The 19,049-nt window shown below is 42.7% G+C and overlaps 1 protein-coding gene across 2 annotated transcripts in view; it reads right to left on the bottom strand.

The window, feature by feature from the left end:
• The window catches only part of TGFBR3 (transforming growth factor beta receptor 3), a 264,695-nt gene that overhangs the window by 24,187 nt on the left and 221,459 nt on the right, over positions 1-19,049 (bottom strand). For both annotated transcript variants that reach the window (XM_029062681.2, XM_029062680.2), the window contains exons 11-14: positions 13,950-14,090; positions 13,612-13,791; positions 7,077-7,376; positions 3,500-3,620 (exon numbers count right to left, since the gene is read on the bottom strand). In XM_029062681.2, the coding sequence (XP_028918514.1) occupies positions 3,500-3,620; positions 7,077-7,376; positions 13,612-13,791; positions 13,950-14,090 (742 nt within the window). The remainder of the gene's footprint in view (positions 1-3,499; positions 3,621-7,076; positions 7,377-13,611; positions 13,792-13,949; positions 14,091-19,049) is intronic.

Genomic DNA, 19,049 nt, shown 5'->3' with positions numbered 1-19,049 from the left:
GCTTACTATGTGCCAGGCACAGTACTAAGCACTGGGGTAGATACCAGCAAATCGGCTTGGACACAGTCCCTGTCCGACGTGGGGTTTCGTAGTCTCAAATCCCCATTTTCCAGATGAGGAAACGGGCACAGGGAAGTAAAGTGACTTGCCCGATGTCACACAACAGGCAAGTGGAGGAGCTGAGACTAGAACCCATGACCTTCTGACTCCCAGGCCCATGCTATATCCACCACGCCATGCTGCTTCTCTGGCTAAAGTTGGCTGATCTGAGAAATGTCCCTAGTTTTGATCCTCAAACTTTTCTTCCCCAAAACTGCGGCAGCTGGGCAGAAATTCCCAGAATATACTGGAATTTCTTCCCCCAAACTGGGGCAGTTGGGCAGAAATTCCCAGAATTACACTGGCAAAAGGGAAAGACTGAAGGATCTTCAGCTTGACGTCTTTCTCGTACTAAGAGTCCTCTTTGCTACGCAAAACGAGAGTACAAGTTTCAGACAGTGGCAAGCCTTGGGCTCAGACAAGCTAAACACCCCATTGCCCTGTCAACATGGTGCTGAGTCTCTCTGAGGGACAATTCTGGCAGCACCTGGCTGTCAGTCACTCGATCGTATTCACTGAGCACTTACCATGTGCAGAGCACTGTACCAAGTTCTTGGCAGAATACGGTATAAAAATATAAAAGACTTTCCCTGTCCACAGTGAGCTTACAGTCTGGAGGGAGGATGATCAGATGCTGGCCTTGGATGCAGTTTGGACAGGGAAAATCGCTACAGCCAGATGTAATATGGCTTGGAAAGTAATCCTGACCACACACTGGCTTTGAGGCATTTAGGGACAAAATTTAACCTCGAAATGGGTCCATTAGCAGGGTGGCCTAAGGGAAGCAATGTGGCCTAGTAGAAAGAACACAGGCCTGAGTGTCAGAGGAGCTGGGTTTTAATCACAGCTCTGCCAATTGCTTGCTGTGTGACCTTGGGCAAATCACTTAATTTCTCTGTGTCTCAGTTACCTCAGCTGTAAAATGAAGATTAAATTCTCCTCCAACTTGGACTGTGAGCCCCATGAGGGACAGGGACTGTGTCCAACTTGATAAACTTGTATCTTCCCTAGAATTTAGAAGAGTGCTTGACGAACATCATTCAAAAAAAAAAAGGGGGTGGGGCTGCAGAGCCAATGAAGTTTCCCAAGACTGGTGCCTGTCTCTTTTTTAGGGAGATTATGGTATTTCTTAAGCATTTACTACGTGCCTGGCGCTTTATTAAGTGCTGGTATAGAAACGAGCTAACCAGATTAGACAAAGTCTACATCCCAAATGGGGCTCACAGTCTTAATCCCCATTTTACAGATGAGGTGACTGAGACCCAGAAAAGTGAAGTGACTTGCTCTAGTTTCCACAGCAGAGAAGTGGCAGTGCCAGGAATAGAACCAGCTCCTTCTACTCCCAGACCCTCTCCACTAGGCCACGCTGCCTCTCTTGTCCTTGCCTGGCTTCAAGAGTAGAGAGCCTTAGAAGAGCAAGTCACATAAAAGCACCATCTCTGCTCTCTTAAAAATGCTGGGGGATAATCAGGAAAACTTTGTCTAGCACAAAGAGAGACAAATCTCTCCGGCTCCCAGAAGGGCATGAACTACTTATGCTCGTTGCGGGAAGGGAACGTGTCTACTACATTGTTATACTGTTCTCCTCCAAGAGCTTAGTACACTGCTCTGCACACAGTAAGCGCTCAATATACGCACCTGACTGATGGACAAGGTTCAGACAGAGGCGGCTGGGTGGAGAGGGAAATGGCTATTCCAGCTTGCCATTTTAATCCAGCTCGCTATACAGAGTGCACAGTATGAAAAAAAAAATCCTTAATTGGGTCCCCTTCTCTGGGAAATATTTTATGGGATATTCCTGGTAAACAGAGGCTTTGGATGGGCCTGCTGGACAATAAACAGTCTAATACGGTACATGTTTATGATACCGTTACTGTTCAAACAAGTCAATAAGCTAAGGTAAATGAGCAATTTTTTTTCTTAGAGAAGAAATTTAGATCAAACTCAGGGTATCTGGCCTATGTCAGAAAGAAATGTTTTACATAGTCCACAAAACAAAACATGAAAGATAAGGGGGCCCAGGCAGATGAGATAGTCCAGAAAACTTTTTTCTAAAGTATAATGGCCAATGGAGTACATTAAGTGTAGTCTTGCCAGCTTCATAAAGCTAAGCTTTGCTGAAATGTTGATTTTTTAAAAATGTACAAAACATAGCATCACCTAAACTTCCACATTCATCCTTGCCTGCTAAATAAGCACATTTATTTTATATAAAACATTTTATCCCATTTTGGGGATAAAGGAGCCACTGAAGTATAGAATACTCACTCCAAGCTTAAAAGAATATTATTACATTAGTATTCAAACAAGAGAAGTTACATAGAAAAATACTACCTTCAGACTCAAAAAAAAAATGAATTACTGGGAGTAATGCTATTACACTATTAATCACGGGCCGTCATAACAAAAATGTATTACGAACAAAATTTTGTCTCTCCAAATTGGTGAAGTCAGATTAAAAGTTGAGTGGTTAGTATTGACATTTTTTAAAATTAAAACTAGAATCAATTGCAAACCCACTTTGCCATACGTGGCTCAGTGGAAAGATCCTGGGCTTGGGAGTCAGAGGTCGTGGGTTCTAATCCCGGATCTGCCACTTGCCCACTGTGTGACGGTGGGCAAGTCACTTAACTTCTCTGTGCCTCAGTTACCTCATCTGGAAAGGGGGGATGAAAAGTGTGAGCCCCACGTGGGACTACCTGATCACCTTGTATCCGCCAGTGCTTAGAACAGTGCTTTGCACATAGTAAGCGCTTAACAAATACCACCATTTATTTATTTTTTTTAAATTTCTTTCTTCTTACACATGACACTGAAGGACTAATTTAGTTGTTATAACAACACCCCAAAAGGCCCTACTGAAAATAACTAGCAAACCTGTTCCATGGTTTTGAAAATTAAAATCGTCATAAAAAGTTTGTAGAAAAAAAATCAATGCACATTGACTATAAGCACTCCTAAAAATACTCAGTTTGTTGGGAGAATCAACAAAATTAACCGAAGGCATATTTTGAGATTCTTTCTTTAACACTAAAGGAGAGAGAGAATGAACGAGAGTGAATTTCACAAGGGGGCTGGAGATACTGGAGAGATTGGGAGAGTGCCACCGGGACAACGTAAATCAATCACACAAGACCACACAGTTATTTGAAGAAGCAGGACTAAAACCCTCAGGTTTCCTGACTCAATCCTGTGCTCTTTATCCTAGAACCCCGATACTTCCCGTAGGGGACAGGAATCGTGTCCAACCTGGTTATCTTCCATCTACCCCAGCACTTAGTTCAGTTCTAGGCTGATAGTAAGCACGAAACAAGTACCGGTATTCTTTTTATATTATTACTTTCGTTACTAATAAATGAATTTGGGCACCCATCTTGACATTTCTGCTTAGAACGAATACCTTTTTTTCTCTCTTCGTGAGGGATTACAGCAAGCGGTTTGGTGAACGTTTTCTTGTTTTGCATCATGGCCCAGATCGTGGCAGCGTCCAGAGAGAGGCAGGCTTCATCAGGAAGAATGCACTGAAGGAAAAACAAGTGGAGGGTCAAGGATTCGCTCCAAATCAAAACCTCGCGGCCAGAGCAGCTGCTTCATTATCTGTGTGGCTCAGTGACATTCACTGAAGAGAAACAGGAGATTTGTGTGTTATCGAAAAACCCAAACAATCTGTGAATTATACTGGCAGGGGAAATGTATTCTCAGCTGCATTTCGAGATGCAGATATTGGTGTATGGCCTGTGCTCAAAAAATAAAAACAGTGCCTGGGAGTTTTAGCAGCCTATTCTATTTCATCATAATTCTCCTTTTAAAGTTTTCGGGCATCAACATAGTTCGCAGTGTCCCATCAAGAATTCATGTCGTACGGTGGATTTGGCATTCAGAAGCCAGGTTTGGGACATGCCAGCTATTTGTAGTCCATGTGGAAATTTGTGCATTTGGATTTCTCTGTACTGAGTCAAGGGGACTGTTGAATTAGTCTAGAGTCGACTTAGAACGTGGCGGCAAAATCAAACTTCATCCGACTCAGCCATGGAATTTGAGCTCAGTTGTAAAAACTGAGATCAGGTGCTAATTTATTAGAAGATACGTGTGTGTATATATGTATATATCCCATGTTTACTGATTTGTGATATGTTCTGAAAACTTGATGCAAGGCTATAAAAATATTAAACCTTTTTTCCTTTAAACAACTCAGGCAAATGTCCAAGCTTAGAAGTAAAATTAAATTAACAAGCCCATTTCCTTTTTATACCAACCAGTGAATCAATAGTAGTAGGATTTATTGAGCCCATTTGGTGTGGTGGACTGCACTGGGACCTCTGGAAGTACAGAACAAGGAAGTGACACGCTTCCTGCCCGGCATGGAGTTCTTACGCAAACGGAGGAGATAAATATAAAAATCTTTTCAGGTAAAAAAAAATAAATAATGCAAATACACGAGTTCTCAGAAGGGTATAATTACATATCCAAGTGCTAGAGATGCTAGAAGCAGCATGGAATAACGGATAGAGCACGTGCCAGGGAGTCAGAAGGTCATGGGTACTAATCCCGGCTCCGCCACTTGTCTGCCCTGTGACCTTGGGCAAGTCTCTTCACTTTCCCTGCGCCTCAGTTACCTCATGGGATTGTGAGATCCACATGGGACGCGGACTTGCTCGTATCCACCCCGGCGCTTAGTGCAGTGCCTGGCACGTAGTAGAAATACCATCACTCTTAGAGATGGCTGACGATAAGGCTCAGGGTGCTGGGTAATTAACTGGGAAAAGCTTGTTGGAGGATCCAGAATTTTAGGTGGGACTTGAAAGTGAGGGTACTTGGACACTGTCTGATGTGGGAAGGGAGTTCTAGACTGGAGAAACAGCAAAAGTGAACCCTTTATTCCCCACACCCTCAATCCAACAGCACTTAGGTACATATCCAGAATTTATTTTCACGTCATCCTCCCTCTCTGGACATTGAGTGCCATATGGACAGAGAACACATTTACCAACTCTGTTATATGTAGTCCTTGAGCGCTCGGTACAGTACTTGGCTCACAGTAAGGGCTAACAAGGATAATTGTTATTTAGTATTTTCAAGGCAAATCTTGCCCATTCTCATTCATTCATTCGATCGGATTTATTGAGCACTTACTGTGTGCAGAGCACTGTACTAAGTGCTTGGAAAGTACAATTCAGCAAGAGAAACAATCCCTGTCCGCACCGGGCTTACAGACTAGTTCGGACAGCTCATTCACTCATTCAATCGTATTTATTGAGCACTTACTGTGTGCAGAGCACTGTACTAAGCGCTTGGAATGTACAATTCGGCAACAGAGACAATTCTGCAATACCCCTGTGTCCCCGACTGCATCATGCTCTGCCTATTTGATTCCTGCACAGGCCCCGTGGGCAGAACCCAACCCCATCCTAACCCCACACCCAGCCCCAGTTTCTCACTTGCCACTTCCACTCACCACTTTGCCCAGCCCAACCGGGCAATACCTGCTCAACATATTGGTTAAAGAACCTGCGTTTGTTCTGCACTGTGGCCTAGTGGAAGGAACTTAGGTCTGAAAGTCAGAAGACCTGGGTTCTAATCCTGTCTCCAGCCAGTTGTCTGTTGTGTGACTTCGGGTAAGTAACTTGACTTTTCTGTGCCTTAGTTTCTTCATTTACAAAATGGGGATTCAGTTCCTGTTTTCCCCATTACTTAAACTGTGAGCCCCTTATGGGACCTTATCATCGTATATCTATCCCAGCATTCAGTACAGTTCTTGACACATAGTAGGTGCTTAAATACCACACGTAACTATTATTATCTGCATTTCACGGTTATAGCTTATTTTTGGTTTGCGGCTCTTCAGTTCATGAGACTCGTCAATCAGTGGTATTTACTGAGCACTTAGTGTAATAATAATAATAACGGTATTTGTTAAGCGCTATGTGCTAAGCACCTTTCTAAGCACTGAGGGAGATACAAGGTTATCAGGTTGTCCCAGGTGGGGCTCACAGTCTTAATCCCCATTTTACAGATGAGGTAACTGAGGCACAGAAAAGTTGAGACTTGCCCAAAGTCACATAGCTGACAAGTGGTGGAGCCAGGATTAGAACACAAGACCTCTGACTCCCAAGCCCGTGCTCTTTCCATTAAGTCACGCTCCGTGCAGAACACTGTACTAAGCATTTGGGAGAGTACATTACCAATAGAGTCGGCAGACATGTTCTCCGCCCACAACAAGCTTACAGTCTGGAGACTTGCTGTAGAGCATTTAAATTTTTTAACAGAGGCTATAGTTATATTCTATGTCTTTTAGAGAGTGTGTGTTATAAGTGACCTCAAAAGATTTCTGATATCAGTTTATGGAGTGTGTGCCTATCACGGGCACTGGACAACATACCTAGAACACACTCAAGGTCAGAGAGACTAAACTATAATTAACACAAACAACCTTGGGAGTTGGCAACAGTTCTATATAATGATCCAAGTACGTTAATTTCAAATGGCTGTGATCTTAGACTAGCCTAGTATGATAACTTTAATGAAATCCAGAAAATAAAATTCAAATATTTACTAGTTTCCCTTGGAAGTTCTCCTGAGACAAGTCGACCTTATAATCCTAACAGCGGACGGCAAGAACAATTGCAAATGGAAATCTCAGTTTGGAAAAATCCAGGCTAACCCGGGAGTTATCCTTTAGTCTGATGTGTAATTTTGGCACCAATTGCTATCTGAATAGCATAAAGCCAGACCACTCCCTCAATGGAAAACAGATTCGATTAATCACTTGTAAAGTACTACTCAATACAACCGAAGGAAAAACTGTGTACCGTCAAAATTCAATCAATAAAACTTTATGAAACTTTCAGGACAATGATAACATTCATATTGCCAAAATATAAATGTAAACTTGCAAGGCAATTCATCTGTTCCTCCAATTTTTTCTCATTTTTTTTTTGAGCTCTAGAAGTCCAACAAGAGATCTGACCAACACTGACCTTGGGTAATCCTTGGGTTCCTCTTTCCTTCTTTGTACACAGGGTTAGCTCACACTGAAGGAAGAGCAATGACGTGTTGAAGACTGGCTTAAACACAAAGCTAAATCGCTTTCTTTCCACCTGCGCATGTAGTAAAGGGAAGTTGACTTTCTGGAGATTATAGAATTTCACAGATTCATCTTTAGGACATATGTTCTCGATGATGGTGTAATCAGACATTCTATCAGGGTTGGAATACTTAGAGATAAAGCACATTTGGATGGCAAATCCCAGTTCTCGGTCGGCCTTAGTGACAGAAACCTAGGAACAACAAAAAAGAATTACAAATTTGGTAATGAGCCAATAACATCATGGGTTGGCACCCTCGTGCTCTTGATAAATAATGATCTATCCGTTCAAAAAGATGTTTTCAATCTAACTCTGACTAATCGAAAGACAGAAAGATTAAAATCCAAACTGGGAAATCCCTGAACTTCTTAGTACTTCAGTCATCCCAACTTCAAAATCCAGTACAGCAAAACCTAAGTTGGACTGAAAGAGGAAGTAGAAAGTGATGCTGTCTGAACTGAAGAGTCTGTATCGTAGAAATACTTTCTAAAAATGCAGTATTATTATGGAACCGTTCGTTTGGGTGGGCTTAGGCTAGTCTTAAACTTTTCTTCTTGGTGTCCATAGTATTGGTCTTTTTTCTAAACATGCCTGTAAGTTTTCCATTGGAAAACTAGAGCTTGAAAGTTTTGGGTGTCCCTCCCCAGCTCCCTCTGTATAACTCCGGCCCTTCTGAAGCTTGGTTTCCACAGTCTAGGTCAGAGCCTGCTGGTTTTTGGCGGAAATGGAGGATCCCAATAGAAGGATCCAGTAAAGAGGACTGATTGGAACTAATAAAGTTCTACTGAATGAATATACAGTATCTTTCTTACTTGAAATTGAATTTTCCCAAATAAATAAAATATCAGGGGAAAAAAAAACTACTGCTGCTCATGTCCTTGTAGTTGTGTTACTAAAAAAAATTAAGTCCTCAAAGAGCAGAGTGGAGAATTCAGAGTTTATTTAAGCAACGAAAGGGGTTGAGATCAAGACTTGTGGAAAGTAGTAGTCTGTTGAAAACACTCTACAATTGAGGTCTTTTTCCTCTCACAGCTGATTCAAAGATCCCTCTGACTGGAAGGAGGCAAAAAGCCCACATCTAATACTTTTTATAATGGATGGGGCAACCCAGTTGCTCTCGGGTTTGGCAAAGAGTTGCAACCTGTTCACAGGTCTCTTTCGGGCTTTGCCAAGCCCTCTCCCTTCACTTTTAAACCCATGGGTATTTCAAGGGAAATCTAATCTGAAAATGTTTCCGGTTCATATACCCTTTATTCTTCCAAAACACTTGTATGGGCTAGATCCAAGCCTTGTTAAATCTTTTAAAACAGGAAATTGTGTTTGGCTGAGGGTAAATAGAATTAAAATCCCAACAAATCTGAGCTCAGTTGGAAACTCAGGATTTATAGGGTTCTCCATCTGACAAAACTTAATCCGGGATCAAACATGTCATTTGGAATTGTTTGAGTTCCTCCTTCCTGTATCCATCGATGGTATCTAGGGAGCCCTTACTTTGTATATTCTACGCTTAGGAGAATGCAATACCAGAGAGTTGGTAGACACAGTCACTGCCCACAAGGAACTTACAGATCAGAGGAACTTACCTAGGCTAGATCTGTCTGCTTGTCTCTTTTTTTTTTTAATGGCATGTTAAGCACTTACTAGGTGTCCAACACTGTTCTAAGCACTGGGGTAGATACAAGTTTCATCAGGTTAGACATCGAAAAACGGCCCACATAGCGAAGCAGCATAGCCTAGTGGCAAGAGAAGCAGCGTGGCTCAGTGGAAAGAGCCCAGGCTTGGGAGTCAGAGGTCATGGGTTTGAATTCCGGCTCTGCCTCTTGTCAGCTGTGTGACTGTGGGCAAGTCACTTCACTTCTCTGTGCCTCAGTTAACTCATCTGTAAAACGGGGATTAACTGTGAGCCTCACGTGGGACAACCTGATTACCCTGTATCTACCCCAGTGCTTAGAACAGTGCTCTGCACATAGTAAGCGCTTAACAAATACCAACATTATTAAGAGCGTGGGCTTGGGAGCCAGAGGACATGGGTTCTAATCCCAGCTCTGCCACTTGTCTGTTGTGTGACCTTGGACAAGTCACTTAACTTCTCTGTGCCCCAGTTAACTCATCTTTAAAATGGGGATTAAGTCTGTGAGTTCCACAAGGGACAACCTGGCTACCTTGTATCTACTCCAGTGCTTAGAACAGTGCTTGGCACATAGTAAGCGCTTAACAGATACCTTATTATTATGGGGCTCACATGCTAAGCAGGATGGAGTAGAATTGAATCTCCTTTTAAAAACTGAGGAAACTGAGGCACAGGGAAGTTAAGCAATTTGCCCAAGGTCACACAGCAAGCAATTATCAAAGTCAGAATTAGAACCCAGGTCCTTTATCTCCCAGGCCTGTGCTGTTTCAACTAGGCCTTGCTGTTTCTCTATGTGGGATTCACATTCTAAGATGGAGGCAGCACGGGTATTTTCTCCCCATTTTGCAGAGGAGAAAACTGTAGAGAAGCAGCGTGGCTCAGTGGAAAGAGCACGGGCTTGGTAGTCAGACGTCATGGGTTCAAATCCCAGCTCAGCCGCTTGTCAGCTGTGTGACTTTGGGCAAGTCACTTAACTTCTCTGTGCTTCAGTTACCTCATCTGTAAAATGGGGATTAAGACCGTGAGCCCCACGTGGGACAACCTGATCACCTTGTACCCTCTCCAGCGCTTAGAACAGTGCTTTGCACATAGTAAGCACTTAAATGCCATCATTATTATTATTATTGTTGTGATTATTAAAACTGAAGCACAAGAAGGTAAAGTGGCTTGACAAGGACCTATAGAAGGCAAGTGGCAGAGATGACACTAGAACCTGAGTCTCCTAACTTCCAGCCCCAGGCTCGTCCCACTAGGCTACACTGCCTCCTAGGTGAGCTTAGAAGGTCATGGGTTCTAATCCCAGCTCCACTATTTGTCTGCTGTATTGTCTTGGACAAGTCACTTTACTTCTTTGTGCCTCAATTACCTCATCTGTAAAATGGGGATTGACCCAGTGTTTGTGGCACTGAGTTATTGGAGGAATGCACAACCTCTGATAACAGTCTAGAATGACAACGTGATTACCCTGTATCTCCCCCAGCGCTTAGAACAGTGCTCTGCACGTAGTAAGTGCTGAAGAAATACCAACAGTCTAGAATGCTAATCTCTGAAGCACTGCCAGGGTCATGATTTGGAATTGACTATCTATCCAAGACACTTCTCCAGTTGTATTTATTGAGTGCTTACTGTGTGCAGAGAAGTGCACTAAGCACTTGGAAGAGTACATTAGAACAGAGTTGATGGACATATTCCTTGGCCACAACAGGCTAACAGTCTAGAGGTCCATTTAAATCTCCTGTATTTTTTTCCTCCTTGCCCTGAGTGACGGTTATTGTGCTTCCCTCTGAACATAAGAGCTGTAAATTACGAGGAGATTCCTTAAAGTTCAGCAATATAGCTGTAAATAACTGACCATATCTAAATGCATAGCATGTATTCCATAGTGTGGCCTGGTAAAAAAGCCACAGGTCCGGGAAACAGAGTACCTGGGTTCTAATCCCAGCTCTGCCACTTGCTGACTGTGTGACCTCAGGCAGGTCACTTAACTTCTCTGTGCCTCAACTGTAAAATGGTTACGTTGTACTCTCCCAAGTGCTTAGTACAGTACTTTGCACACAGTTAGCGCTCAATGAATATGATTGAATAAATGAGAGCAGATACCTGTTCTCCCTCCTATTGAGACCGTGAGTCCCATGTGGGACAAGCGACTGTGTCTGAGACGATGCCCTTGTATCTAGTTCCCTCATCTGTAAAATGGGGATTAAGACTGTGAGCCCCATGTGGGACAACCTGATTCCCCTGTGTCTACCCCAGCGCTTAGAACAGTGCTCTGCACATAGTAAGCGCTTCACAAATACCAACATTATCATTATTATTATTAGCCCAGCCCTTAGAACAATACTTGACACGTAGTAAGTGCTTAACAAATTATTATTTTTATTAAGTGCCATTGAGTCATTTCCGATTCATGGCGACTCCATGGATATACTTTCTGCAGAACGTCCTGTCCTCTGCCCTAATCCGCAACCTTTCTAACGGTTCTTCCATTATTATCGTTACGGTCTCTATCCATCTAGCTGCCGTTCTGCCTCTTCCACGTTTTCCCTGGTCTTTTCCTACCATTAGTGTCTTCTCCAGAGAATTAATCCTCCTGATTATGTGTCCAAAATATGCTAATCTAAGTCGAGTCATTTGGCCTTCCAAAGACCACTTTGGTTTAATTTGCTCCAAAATCCATTTGTTTGTCTTTCGGGCAATCTATGGTATTCAGAAAAGCCTTCTCCAATACCACATTTCAAAAGAATCATTGTTATAATCATTATTATTTGACAACATAAGTAGTATAGCTAATGCTATATAATGGCTTAATCAAAAACAGCTGCTATGCCTCCCATAAAGGATGGGCAGAGTGAAATCCTCACAACTTGCATAGATTTCTGTAGGCTAAACAATAGCTGACATAATTAACCAACAAAAACACATCCCTCTCAGATGTTCTCTGCCCCTGTCAGGGTATGCCCCATACCAAGTATGTACATATCCATAATTGATTCTAATGTCCATCTCCCTCTCTAGTGTGGTCAGGAAACATCTCCCACCTCTGCTGTATTCTCCCAAGCATTTAGTACAGTGCTCTACACATAGCAAGTGCTCCATAAATACCTCTGATTGATTCATTTGATGTCTTATTTCAAAATCTCTTACATCCCTATGGCTGCGGTTGGCTAATTTTGCGATGGAGAATGAGAAGGGGGTCTTAAGGTCTCCGATACTTCCAAAACTTGTAATTCCAGCAACTGAGCACATGTGCTAGAGAGCAAGGCAAGTTCCCAACACGCATGCTCTCAATCCAGATTTTCTTGGAGCATGAGACACCCCGCCTGCATGACCAATCCACAGCATTTGAGTATCTATTAGGTGCCCTACTCTAAAAAAGACTCTTCTCTTGCCCTCGGCTTCTGATCCGGCTGTCCCAGCACTTAGAACAGTGCTTGGCACATAGTAAGTACTTAATAAATACCATCATTATTTTAGGAACCCTCGCCCTGCCCTCTGTGTACACGAATCTCTTCTCCCCTCCAAATGGTCCTACGTGAAGGGAAGACGTTCTAGGGCTGTTCTAGCTTGACGATGACAACTCCCAGTGCTTTCCAAAGTGAATCCATCCGTCGATTAATGGTATCTATTTAGCACTTACTATGTGCAGAGCACTGTACTAAGCGTTTGGGAGAGTATAATACATCAGGATGAGTGGACACGTCCCCTGCCTGTAACGAACTTACCGTCTAGAGGGGGAGACAGATGTTAACATAAATAAGTCATTTAAACTATATCATTTAAAGATATATACATAAGTGTGGTCAAGCTGGGGCTAACAAATAGGCAGCAAGTCACAAGAGTTTTAGAGCAGTATCACTTTATCTAAAGTGAGGCAATCATTACTCCTCACTAACCTCCTCTTTTGGGACCTCTAGTACTTTCCTAGGAGTTTCTTTTTATAACATTAAACATCCTGAAATCAAAACCCATTTTACCTAGTCACTGCTAGCCAGTCTCAGTGTATCTCAGTTCCCCTAGAGCTTGCAGCAGTAAATCTAATATGGAAATGAACACTTTGATACTCACCTTAGCCTATAACATGTATGTACATATCCTCTACTATTTCCCCTATCTGTAATTTATTTTAATGTCTGTCTCCTCATACAGACTATAAGCTTTTTGTGAGCGGGAAATCACATCTACCAACTCTACTGTACTCTTCCAAGTGTTTAAAATAATGCTCTGCTCACAGCAAGGGTTCAATAAATCCCATTGATTGATTGATCAGGAGTAAGAGAACAGAGTCTGCGTGCAGAAAGGAGGGAAGGAGGAGGTGGGGGGAAAACAGAACAGGGAAAGCACAGAAAGAGTAGGCATGAGAAAAACCTGAACTAATACAACAATTTACCAGACTACACTAAATCAAACTTCTCTTCCCTATTCTCGTCTACATGGAGTCCAACATACAAAATCAATGTTCTTTATTACTGGCCCAAGGTCACTTTTCAGAGAGATTCAGCCACTGCAAGATTTAAGAGTAACTTTGATTGACACTAACTGCTGCTGCATAAATATTCAGGACTGAGCAGCCATGAGACTTTATTAGTAAGGTTTCTGTTTTGCCAATTTTTTTGCCCTGCTCCCTGCAGCATTCTTTCCACTTAGCTTAACCCTCAGATTCCCCTCTTTCTAAAACTATCTGACTGTTTGTCCACACAAAGCTGATAGCTTTGCTATTGATAGCTAGTAAAGAAGTAACTCAGATTTTTCAATAAACACAGCTAGACAGCTCAAGGTTGGCTGCCTTTGTTTTCTTACCTCAACATAAATGGGCCCATTCTCGGCCACAGAGAAGAGTCCCTGCACTGGAACCCGGAAGAGGTCAGTTGCATACAGCTCCATGTTGAAGGTGACATTCCTGGCGTGAGGTTCAGATGGCAACAAGAAGGAATTGTGAGAGCCATCCGGAATCCCTGCCTGCCGTCGTGTGCAATTAAACTGGAAAAAGCAGAGGACATTAGGAAAACGTGCAGCACCAGGTAAAGGAAGGGAGAGAGATCCAATCTTATAGCGATTTTATTTTACCGCCGCTTCTAATGAGAATTAACCACAAAACAAAACTGGCCACAAACCACCCGGTGAAACCAGATACGTACCACAACAATTTCAGGCTTGCTCAAGAAGGGACTATCTCCTTCATCAGCATCCCCTGGAAATCCATTATCACCAGACTCCAAATCTTCATAATCGTTTGGCCATCCACTGCTGTCACTCAGAGAAGACACCTGGATGACAATCTATAGAGAGGAGAAACACAAAGAGGAATTAGAAGAAAATGGCACATCACACTCTGTGGCCATTATTATAGGCACTTACTGAAAGCCTACCGAGTGTAACGCAAAAGGCAGAATGCTTGGGAGAGTGTCACAGCAACCAAATAGACATACCCTGCCTTCCAGGAGTCTAATGGGTGGAATGGATAGCTAGAGAAGAATTACTTTCTGAGAGTAGGGACAGGAGAAAGATTAAGACTATCACAAGCAGTAGCAAAAGGTATCAAGATGAAATAGCTGTTTCAGTAATTGAATGTACAAATAAATTTCAAATCAAAGATCTTCATAGGTGGATAAAGGCTGAGGATAAAAACAAATAAGTGCTCTGGTTGGTGTTGGGGTGAATGTGATTTGGGTATTGGTAATTAGAGAAGGTGATGGTGGGCTTTTAGGAAGGTTTGACTATCATCAGAGGTGTGGTCTGGTGGATTTTAAGAAGAGGGGGGAATCAGTCAATAAACCAATCAGTGGTGTGTAGGGAAGGAGCACGGGCCTAATAATCAGAAGGACCTGGGTTCTAATCCCAGCTCCACCACTTGTCTGAAGTGTAAACTTGGGCAAGTCATTTAACTTCTCTGAGCCTCAGTTACCTCATCTATAAAAATGGAGATTAGGACTGTGACCCCAATGTAGGCCAGGGACTGTGTCCAACCTCATTAGCTTGTATCTACCCCAGCACTTAGAACCGTGCTTGATACACACTAAGCGCTTATCATCATCACTATTATTGCATGCACTGAACACTTACCGTGTGCAGAACACTGTACTAAGTCCTTGGTAGAGGAAAATACAAGGGGAAGGAAGGAACAAGGGGAAGGAAGGAATTTAAAGACACAAGGAACAGCATGAGCAAGAGGTTGGAGATGGAAGAATCAAGAGGGAGCCACAGTTGGGTGATGTTGGAAGTATTGAAGAGAGCAATCTGAGCAGAAGCAGGTGAAGGGAGTGGACATGTGAGATGGGAAGAGCTGGTGGAGAGCCTGAAGTGGGTGGTAAGGAGTTTCTGCTCCATGCAGAGGGAGAAGAGTACCAATAGGTCATGGTATGGACTCACTCTAAAATAGCACTGACTTTACCCCTGAGAGGTGTTGGCAACAAACTAAATAAAATGAAAATAGAAACTCTTGAACATTATTTTTGCAAAGGGATTTTTTAGAGTAGTCTCCTGGGATTCCTGCATTTTAAAAAACCCTGCAATTTCCCCCTCCTGGAAATAGAGAGCAACAAAATGCTCCACACCTCAGAAAAGTATTCTGGGTAATAATATCACAATGATCTCCCCTGCTCCTTGCAATCCCTCTAAGAAAATGTCTTTAAAGGACAAATATCTTTTTTAGCCTCCAATTAAGAATCTAATCCAAGACTAGCCAGAAGTTACCTCCACAAGATTTGGACTAATCACTGCCCTCAATTTGTTCCCTCTTCCCCTCTGTCAATCATCTCTGTTTTCTCTCTTCCTACCTCGACACCTCAAGATGAAGGGAACAGCTGAATATTTAATCCATTTTAACCAAAAAGGAGTGCAACCTTAACTGTCCTTAGGTTTTGCATTATCTCTGAATTTTTAATGCTCGCCAAGGTCACCGCTCAAAGATGAAAAGCAACACAAGGATGGAGTAAGAACCAGTTTATTCAGGACCATAGAGCCAATTCTGAGAAGAAATAGAACTGATGTTAGGGACAACCAAGGTGGAATTTGCCCAAAATTACTAATCTGTGGCATCTATCAGCTGGGGGGAAAAATGATCTAATGATGATCCCTGAAAGAACAGCTGCTGGGCTCATTCTGGGAAAGGGAGCCAGTTTAGGGAACAGGCTCCTTGCCCACCTGTTTGCTGTGTGACTGTGGGCAAGTCACTTAACTTCTCTGTGCCCCAGTTACCTCATCTGAAAAATGGAGAATAAGACTTTGAGCCTCATATGGGATGGGGACCGTATTCAATTTAAGCTTTTATCTACCCCAGAGCTTAGTACAGTACCTGGCATATACTCTCTCCAGTGCTAGGTACAGTGCTCAGTGCATAGTAAATGCCATTGATTGGTTGATTGATTACAAATACCATATATATGTATATATAAAGACACATATATATATGTCTTTATATTATATATATATATATATATATATAAAGACTACAGCACTAAGTAATTATACTCTATAAACTCAACCTAGGTCAGAACCATCCCCAGGAAGTATTTGGGAAAAGTCAGGGCTCTAGAGGGCCACACGATAGCAATCTCATCAATAGTAATTATTGAGCATGGAAAACTGTATCAAGAGCTTGGGAGATTAGAGAGCTTGAATAGTTTTGATCTCTGTCCTTCAGGAGCTTACAGTCGAGGAGGGGAGACAGACATGTAGATGATTTACAAATAGGAGGAAGAAAGATAAGGGGAAATGTATACGAGTTTGTGCTGAAGTAATAGGATTTGAAGTTATATAAATAAATGCTACAGGTGACTCTGAGGACACCAGTGCATAGGTGGTGCTGAAGTGACACTTGGGTGGATTAGAAGGTAGCTAAGATACTTGGGTGAGGGTAGGGGAAGAAAGAAATGTGGCGAATGCTTCAGAAAAATGGTCCAGGGAGCAGAGTGAAGCTTGTACTGGAGAGGGGAGAGACTGGAGGCAGGGAGATAATAATAATAATAATTATGGTATTTGTTAAGCACTTACTATGTGTCAAGCACTGTTCTAAGCGCTGGGGTAGATACAGGGTAATCACGTTGTCCCAGGTGGGGCTCACACTTTTAATCTCCATTTTACAGACGAGGCAACTGAGGCCCAGGGAAGTTAAGTGACTTGCCCAAGGTTACACAGCAGACAAGAGGCAGAGCTGGGATTAGAACCCAGCTCCTCTGACTCCCAAGCCCGGGCTCTTGCCACTAAGCCACACATCAAGGAGGCTGATTGCAATAGTCAAACTGGGATGGAATAAGTGTCTGGACAGCACCTGGGGCCATTTGGATGGAAATGTAGTTCACTGTGGGTAGGAATGTATCTGTTTGTTGTTATATAGTGCTTTGCACACAGTAAACACTCAATAAATACTACCGAATGAAATGTAAGGGCTGATCCGGGAAACAGGGTGGAGAAAAATGCACCAGACTAAATATAAGTGATGAAAGAAGGGAGAAGGAAAGGTTCACACCCAGGTTGCAGGCTTCAGTGGCAAGGGCTTTGATGGGAAAGTAAGGTGGAGCAGAGGATTTGGAAGGGAAGATGGAATTTGCCCAATGTTGCAAAATGCCTCGTGCTACCTAATTACAGGTACTAAATGGAACTATATGTCGGTTAGGAACAGATGACCCATTGATTCCCAAGACGCTTTGCCATTTGATTCGGACTGACTGCCCATTTTCACTTCTACTGCCTCTCCCACGCAATTGGTCCCAGCCCCATAAAACACTTAGGTACCCCACTCTCCCAACACTTAGATATCCTTACTGGGTTGCTTCCCTTACCTGTCAGTCTCCCCAATTAGACTATAAGCTCCTGGAGAGTAGGGATCACTTCTACCAACTGTATCATACTCCCACGAGTGCCAAGGTACCTAGTTTTTATACATGGTAATGGGCACTGAATATTTACCTGGAGATCTGGACAACTCAAATCTTTTGTCAGTGCAGGTAAGGTCGGCAGACAGTGGGAAGATACAATAAGAGAGAAAGGTGGGGGTGGAAGGGGTTTGGACTGAGGCACCATCTTTTCTGAAGGCTTTTAGAAACAGAGTAGATTTCCCAACTATACTAGATTATTTAATAGGTTGTTTCTTAAGGTGACTAGTTTCCTCTCAAAGACCCTCTTGATTTTATCTTTTTTTTTTCCTCCAAACCACAACCACAGAATAAATTTTACACTTAGCATCTTTTTCTGGAAGACTGGGGGAAACTAATACAGAGTACCCAGAGAGCCTAAAAAGACACATGGGACAGGGACTGCATCCAACCTATCTTTGTACTTTCCAAGCACTTAGTACAGTGCTCTGCACACAGTAAGTGTTCAATAAATACGATTGAATGAATCTACCCCAGTGCTTAGTACAGTGCTTGGCACAGAGGAAGTGCTTAATAAGTATCACAAAAAAGAAAATAGATGACTATGATGCTATTTTGCCATCGATCTCTCGCCCACACCCTGCCTCTGGCCTGGAATGCCCTCCCTCTTCGTATCCGACATATGATCACTCTTCCCACCTTCAAAGCCTTATTAAAAGTACATCTCTCCCAAGAGGTCTTCCCTGACTAAACCTTCATTTCCTCTTCTCCCACTCCCTTCTGTGTCATCCTTGCTCTTGGATTTGCACCCTTTATTCACCCATCCCTCAGCCCCATAGCCCTTACATATATATCCCTACTTTATTTATTTACAGTAATGTCTGTATTCCCTTCTAGTCTGTAAGTTTGCTGTAGGCAGGGAACGTGGCTACCAATTATATTACACTGTACTTTCACAAGCATTTAGTACAATAAGGGTTCATTTGATTGACTGACATGAACTAAGCCAAATTGAAAAGCCACGTGTCTTTTTCTATTTCCACTCCTTGTCCCGATTAATAATGGGGCCCTGCCCCCTCATAACTTTACAAGGAGCTAAAATAAGATGTGCAAATAATTTTCCTACATCTTTAGGTTTCAGAAATTTCCCCAGAGTCCACAGAAATATCCCTAGACTCACCAACATAACCCTAACCTAACATTTACCCGAAAGCACTGCTCGGTGCTCAGTTACCCATATTATTTTAGGCCACGAGCCCATGGGCCCATGCTTAAAGTCCAACATTTCTGGGCATGTCTTCCCCTCCCCTCAAAAATCTCCTGTGATCAACCTCCGTATCAAACAAAAACTCCTCACTATTAGCTTCAGAGCTCTCCACCACCTTGCCCCTTGTTACCTCACCTCCCTTCTCTCTTTCTCCATTC

The sequence above is a fragment of the Ornithorhynchus anatinus genome, chromosome 4 (assembly GCF_004115215.2).
Source record: "Ornithorhynchus anatinus isolate Pmale09 chromosome 4, mOrnAna1.pri.v4, whole genome shotgun sequence".
NCBI classification, from domain to species: domain Eukaryota; kingdom Metazoa; phylum Chordata; class Mammalia; order Monotremata; family Ornithorhynchidae; genus Ornithorhynchus; species Ornithorhynchus anatinus.
Note: the sequence above shows the minus strand (reverse complement) of the source record. Positions and strands in the feature narration are given on the sequence as shown.